At 44.8% G+C, this 7684-nt stretch overlaps 1 protein-coding gene across 1 annotated transcript in view; it reads left to right on the forward strand.

Moving 5' to 3' along the window:
* Positions 1-7098, forward strand: part of LOC121280884 (alpha-synuclein-like) — an 86542-nt gene extending 79444 nt beyond the window's left edge. The window contains exons 6-7 of the mRNA XM_041193230.1: positions 6446-6474; positions 6611-7098. Coding sequence (XP_041049164.1) covers positions 6446-6474; positions 6611-6620 — 39 coding nt within the window. The 3' untranslated portion in view covers positions 6621-7098. The remainder of the gene's footprint in view (positions 1-6445; positions 6475-6610) is intronic.
* The last annotated feature ends 586 nt before the right edge of the window (positions 7099-7684 follow it).

Raw genomic sequence — 7684 nt, forward strand, 5'->3', positions numbered from 1 at the left:
GACTTGGGTACAATTGCAAAGACAGGATAGGAAAATAGGACAGAGTGTTTGGAAAGGGTTAGGAATCTAACTTCAAGCACATCAGATAAAGGGACGACAATGAGAAAAGGGACGAGAAATACAGGACTGAAGGTGTTGTATCTGAATGCGTGCTGTGTACGAAATAAGTTAAATGAGCTTGTGGCGCAGATTGAAATTGGCAGGTATGATGTGGTGGGCATCATGGAGACATGGCTGAAAGGGGATCAGGACTGGGAGCTAAATATCCAAGGATATACATCCTATCGAAAAGATAGGCAGGTTGGCAGAGGGGGTGGGGTTGCTTTGTTAGTAAGAAATGAAATTAAATCGACACCAAGAAATGACGTAGGGTCAGATGATGTAGAATCTGTTTGGCTGGAGTTGAGGAACCGCAAAGGTAAAAAAAACCATAATGGGAGTTATGTACAGGCCTCCGAACAGGAGTCAGGATGTGGGGCACAAGATACACCAGGAGATAGAAAAGGCGTGTAAGAAAGGCAAGGTTACAGTGATCATGGGGGATTTCAATATGCAGGTAGACTGGGAAAATCAGGTTGGTAGTGGATCCCAAGAAAAGGAATTTGTAGAATGTCTACGAGATGGCTTTTTGGAGCAGCTTGTGGTGGAACCCACTAGGGAACAGGCAATTCTAGATTTGGTGAGGTGTAATGAGGCAGATTTGGTAAGGGAGCTTAAGGTGAAGGAACCCTTAGGAGGAAGTGACCATAATATGAGAGAATTCACCCTGCAATTTGAGAGAAAAATGCTGGAATCAGATGTAACGGTATTACAGTTGAATAAAGGCAACTACAGAGGCATGAGGGAGGAGCTGGCCAGAATTGACTGGGAGATGAGCCTAGCAGGAAAGACAGCGGAACAGCAATGGCAGGAGTTTCTGGGAGTAATTTGGGAGACACAGCAAAAATTCATCCCGAGGAAGAAGAAGCATACTAAAGGGAGGACGAGGCAACCATGGCTGACAAGGGAAGTCCGGGACAGCATAAAAGCTAAAGAGAAAGCATACAATGTGGCGAAGAGCAGTGGGAAACCAGGGGATTGGGAAGCCTACAAAGACCAACAGAGGACAACTAAAAAAGAAATAAGGAGGGAGAAGATTAAATATGAGGGTAAACTAGCCAGTAATATAAAAGAAGATTGCAAGAATGTTTTTAGATATATAAAGGGTAAGAGAGAGGCAAATGTGGACATTGGGCCACTGGAAAATGATGCTGGAGAAGTAGTAGTGGGGAACAAAGAAATGGCGGAGGAATTGAATAGGTACTTTGCTTCAGTCTGCGCAGTGGAAGACACGAGTGACATCCCCAAAGTTCAAGAGAGTCGGAGGGCAGAGGTGAGTATGGTGGCCATTACCAAGGAGAAGGTGCTAGGAAAACTGAAAGGTCTGAAGGTGGATAAATCACCTGGGCCAGATGGATTACACCCCAGTGTTCTGAAGGAGATAGCTGAAGAGATAGTGGAGGTATTAGTGGTGATCTTTCAGGAATCACTGGAATCAGGGAGGGTCCCAGAGGACTGGAAAATCGCTAATGTAACCCCCCTGTTTAAGAGGGAGTGAGGCAAAAGACGGGAAATTACAGGCCAATTAGCCTGACCTCGGTCGTTGGTAAGATTTTAGAGTCCATTATTAAGGATGAGATTTCAGAATACTTGGAAGTGCATGGTAAAATAGAGCAAAGTCAGCATGGTTTCATCAAGTGGAGGTCATGCCTGACAAATCTGTTAGAATTCTTTGAGGAGGTGACGAGTAGGTTAGGCAAAGGAGAGCTAATGGATGTTATCTACTTGGACTTCCAGAAGGCCTTTGACAAGGTGCCGCACAGGAGGCTGCTCAGTAAGATAAGAACCCATGGTGTTAGAGGCAAGGTACTAGCATGGATAGAAGATTGGCTGTCTGGCAGGAGGCAGAGAGTGGGGATAAGGGGGTCCTTCTCAGGATGGCGGCCAGTGACTAGTGGAGTTCCTCAGGGGTCAGTGTCGGGACCACAACTTTTCACTTTATACATTAATGATCTAGATCAAGGAATTGAGGGCATCCTGGCTAAGTTTGCAGATGATACAAAGATAAGTGGAGGGATAGGTAGTATTGAGGAGGCGGGGAGGCTGCAGAAGGATTTGGACAGGTTAGGAGAATGGGCAAAGAAGCAGCAGATGGAATACAACGTGGGGAAGTGTGAGGTCATGCACTTTGGTAGGAAGAATAAAGGCATAGACTATTTTCTAAATGGGGAGAGAATTCAGAAATCTGGAGTGCAAAGGAACTTGGGAGTCCTAGTCTAGGATTCTCTTAAGATTAACTTGCAGGTTGAGTCGGTAGTTAAGAAGGCAAATGCAATGTTGGCATTTATTTCGAGAGGACTAGAATATAAAAGCAGGGATGTGCTGCTGAGGCTTTATAAAGCTCTGGTCAGATCACATTTAGAATATTGTAAGCAATTCTGGGCCTTGTATCTCAGGAAGGATGTGCTGGCCCTGGAGAGGGTCCAGAGGAGGTTCACGAGAATGATCCCAGGAATGAAAGGCTTAACATATGAGGAACATTTGAGGACTCTGGGTCTCTACTCGATGGAGTTTAGAAGGATGAGGATGAGGGGGGATCTAATTGAAACTTACAGAATACTGAAAGGCCTGGTTAGAGTGGACGTGGGGAAGATGTTTCCATTAGTAGAAGAGCCTAGGACCCAAGGGCACAGCCTCAGAATAAAGGGAAAACCTTTTAGAACAGAGATGAGGAGAAACTTCTTTAGCCAGAGAATGGTGAATCTATGGAATTCATTGCCACAGAAGGCTGTGGAGGCCAGGTCATTGAGCGTATTTAAGTGCGAGATAGATAGGTTCTTGATTAGTAAGGGGATCAAAGGTTACGGGGAGAAGGCGGGAGAATGGTGTTGAGAAACTTATCAGCCATGATTGAATGGCAGAGCAGACTCGATGGGCCGAATGGCCTAATTTCTGCTCCTATGTCTTATGGTCTTATGGACAGAGACAGCCCGAGAACATATTGCTTAAGTGACAGTTCTTTGCATGAGATTGGATAGTGAGGAGATGCATGATGTAACGATCTCCATAGAGACCGATGACTTTTTAAAAGAATTTTGAACTCCCAGTGACTAGCTTAAAGCAATTGTTCGACAAGATTTCAAATTTTAAGAACTTTACTGCAACACTATCACAATCTAAAGGCAACATTAACTAACCAGTATTTAAGTTGGTAGCTTATACTCTAAACTGCAGAAAAGATCACCGTTTAACATTTAAAATTATCAAACATCTTCCTCTGTGGTTATTCTTTACTCTGAACCTTAAGTGGACACTTCATTCGCCAAGAACCGGTCTAAAGTGATTCTTAGCTTTTTCCTTTTACAACCATACTAATTAGGAGCAGGAATAGGCCACTCGGCCCTGTCAGATAATTTTTACTCCTCAAACTGACTTTCATGGTGTGCATTACTCGGGCGATCCCTCCCTCTAGCCAAAGCTAGGCAAATCTTTCAGCTTTGTTTAAACCTTCGTGACCTTGGTCTCTTCAATCCAAGCACAAGCTCCCACCCATGTTCTTGCACGGTGAATACTCTCTTTCTCTTCCCCCCACACCCCTCCTCTCTCTCTCTCTATCTCTCTCACTCCCCCCACTCCCCCTCAGCCTCTTGCAGACTGAACCTGTCTATGTGATTTTTTTAGGAAAACATGTTACCCGATTCTACAATGGCTTCCTATAGACTCTTACCCTCTCAAAGCCCATCTCCATGACAATGTGAATTACATGGGCCTTGTATCCAGGTAGAAATGCTAATTAACTATCCTTTAGTCTCCTAACTTCATTCTATCTTGAAATTCAACAGACTGTTTAAAATGTAACTGTTTACAAAACCTGACATTCCTAAAACCTTCCTGAGACTTTGGAGACTAACAGTCTATCCCCCATCAGTGCAAATGCTTTTGTCATTGTCTACAGCCTTGAACGCCTTGCACTTTCTTACATGTAAAACAACCTGGATCCCCTTTTAATCTTAAATAACCAAACCATCCAGTCTTGCTGTCATCAAAATTCAGAACAGGTCACATAACCCTTCATTCCTTCATTTTTCCCTAAGTTAAAGGCACAGTCCCGAAACAGAACAATCTTATAAAACCTCACATTTGTAACAATAGTAACTCGATAAGGTAGATGTGGAGAAACTGTTTCCACTTGTAAATGGGTTCAGAACAAGGAGAATATATATAAGATGGCAACTAACAGATTAATGGAATAATTTAGGAAGAATTTCTTAACACAGTGTGCAAAGGATCTGGATACTGCTTGCAACATGGTGCATTTCAAAGAGATAACACTGAGGCATTTTAGTGGAGGCTTTTGCAAATATGAGAGAGAGCAGGGAATAGACTGATAATAGAGCCGGTTAATAAGAAATAATTAGAATGGGAGTAAGCTTGTATAGGCTATAAACATCGGCAAAGAACAGTTGTTCCAAATGGCCTATTACTGTGCTGTAAATTCTATGTAATCCTTGGAGACTATATAGACCAGATGGTGCCAGGTTCAATTATCCAGTCTATGTTAAGTCAGCTGAATTCAGACAAGCAGTAACTGCTATTTGATAATTGGCCTGGCAATAGAGATTAAAAATCAACCAGGTTGTCAGTTTTGGTCACTATCTAATGATGTCTGCTGGGAAGGTGAAAGGTCAAGGATTGGGCTCAATGTTGAAATTCATTCTCAATTCCTGAGGCAGAATCTTCTGCTCAGTGTGCGGGGGTTGGGCGGGTTCTGCACACCGACGCGTAAAATGATGCGTGGTGATGTTGGGCGTGCGTCCTGATGTCACCGCGCGTCATTCCAATCTTTCATTCGATGGACACGCACCGGAGTCGGTCTGAGCGCCTGCCAAACTGTCAAAGGCCTGCTGTGGCCATTAATAAAGTAATTAACCAATCTGACAGAGCTGTCCGTCCAACCTTAAGGTTAGCGGGCAAGCAAAGAACCCAGGCAGCCTTCGCATTTATCATGGAATCTCATCCACGGGCGGGATGAGGTTTCATGAAGGGTTTATTACATTAATAAAAATTTTTTAAACATCTCATAAACATGTCGCAGCTCACATGACGCTGTCACATGAAGGAACATGTGTAAATGATTATCAACCTTCTTTATTTTAACCTTTAAATCTGAAGTTAATCTCCCTGAGGCAGCTCCGAGCCGCAGGGAGATTTCTGCACTCTTTCACACACATGTGCAAAAGGGCGCTGGCCCCGACTCTCCCTCCTCCCCCCACACGCTGAGCTTTAATTGGCCCGCCATGTAAAATGGCGGTGCCCAGCCGATCGTGGGCAGCGATGGGCTCCGTGAACACCCGCTCCCGACCAGCCCGCCTGACAGGGAGAAAATTCTCTCCCTGAACTCGTACGTGGTCACTCAAGTGAGGAACTAGAGGCACCAGTGAACTTTGTGACTACAAGAGCAAGGCTGAGGGTGGGAATTCTGTGGCGAGTAACTCATCTCTTGACTCCCTGAAGCCTGTTCACCATCTACAAGTCATGACTGTGATGGAATAATCTCGAATTGCTTGAATGAGCACAGCTCCAATGACACTCAAGCTTGACACCATCCAGGACAAAGCAGTCTGCTTGATTGGCACCCCATCCAACACTTGAAATATTCACTCCCTCCCTCACCAGCACATAGTGGCAGCAGTGTGTACTATCTACAAGATGCACTGCAGCAACTCACCAAGATTCCTTCAACAACACCCTCCAAACTGCGAACACTACCACCTAGAAGGACAAGGATAGCAGACACATGGTGACACCACCAGCTGCAAGTTTTCCCTCCAAACTGCACACCATCCTGAATTGGAAATATATCGCTGTTCCTTCACTGTCGCTGCATCAAAATCCTGGAACTCCCTTCCTAACAGCACTGTGGATGTGCACTGCAGCGGTTCAAGAAGGCAGCCCACCACCACCTTCTCAAGGGCAATTAGGGATGGGCAACAAAGGTTGGCCTTGACAGTAATGCCCACATTCCAAGACCAAATACAAGAAACAAACCTGTACTCCAAACAAGGAATAGGAAACGCTCCTGCCAAATTGTCATCTGTCTGCTCAGCAGCAATGATGTGGAAAATTGTTTGGTTTGAGGCCTCGAACACTCCAAGTGTTCGACCATTATCCCTCGGCTAGCCTCACTAGCCTAACAAACTGATGAAATGCAAAGGGGTGACACTTGGAGCCACCCACTGTAACTGGGTAAGTGCTTGGGACCAATCCCTGGTAAAAAAACACACTTCTGGGTGTGGCTGTTTACCATACAGGGGCGCTATCTGTCGGGCAAATCCTGAGGCAGAAAGAAAAGGTAGGAAATGTTTAATGCAAATTGATATTTTTTTTCTGTTTCCACTCTTCACAGGATGACTACCAAGATTATGAGCCTGAAGCGTGAGTATCAACAGAGTGGGCGCAGTGACCAAGAACTTACTCATTTTTCCTTCTCTCTTTTTGTATGTGAATGTACTTTAAATTCAGATATTGCTAGCTGTAAAATTCTTCCTTTAAGTGTGTGTTTTTTTTACAGTGTACTTTGAAGTCTTCCATCAACTGTCCTCAAGAGTGTTGTGGCTTTGACCAGGCCCCATTCCAGTGATTCCCTCCCACTGAAATGAGTGCCTGGGAGCAGGACCCTCTCTGTTCTGCAGACATTGTGTTTGAGGTTCAACAGTATGAAACTGCCTAGCTGTCTACTGCTTTCCCTTGTATGTGTAAAAACGAAAGATTTTGTGTGCGTGCGTGTGTGTGTGTATGTATTGTATCTGTGTGTGTGTGTGTGTGTGAGGGTGTGTGTGTGAAACTTGGTGTTACCTATTTACTGCTACGTTTTCTATGTACGATGGTTATTTGCTGAGGACGTTGTGTATACAGTGTACGCAATGGTTAGCATGGAGCTATGCACATTACAATTATCTACTGTGACACTGAAAATCAGTTTGTGCTGGTGGTTTTTGATGAGTGTATGTAAATATCTGGTGTTTCTGTGAAACCAATTAAAACTGAATATGCAAAATGCTCACTGCCGTTGAGTCTGTTTAATGTTGCGGCAATGCGTATGGCAAGGCCACAATGCGCCAACCCTGGAGGCATGGTAAGTGGGAATTCCATCACATTCTGCTGTGTACAGATTTGTGCCTGTGGTATGCACACTGTGAAGTTCCGACCTCATCCACATTCTGCTCAGGGTGAAGCCTAGGATACCAGATACTTTTGCGGTGGTGAGGAGACTGAGACTGTGGGCTCATTTTTACCTAGAGGTCCTGCTACCGGCTTAACAGTTGGGGTGTCTTCACAGTTGTGTGTCTGGGTCACCCCAGAACCAATTTTATGGCTGTTGCCTGTTAATTGGCTCAGGGCAAGACTTCTGCCCCCACCACTGGGGAAGAAGTCCTGCCTTCAAAAGCTGTTGACCAATCAAATTGCTGGCAGCGCTCTCATCCCAGCAGCATGCCTGAGATTAGTGACTGCTGCTGGGACAACCGAAGCCAAGTTTCCGGACACCCAGTTAACTCCAGTGTTTTGTTGGGACCAGGATGGTTTTCAGGTAAAATACCAGTGGCAACAGGTAGGTGATGGGCACAGTGCTGATTCCATAATGCCT

Source organism: Carcharodon carcharias, chromosome 1 (assembly GCF_017639515.1).
Source record: "Carcharodon carcharias isolate sCarCar2 chromosome 1, sCarCar2.pri, whole genome shotgun sequence".
Lineage (NCBI taxonomy): Eukaryota > Metazoa > Chordata > Chondrichthyes > Lamniformes > Lamnidae > Carcharodon > Carcharodon carcharias.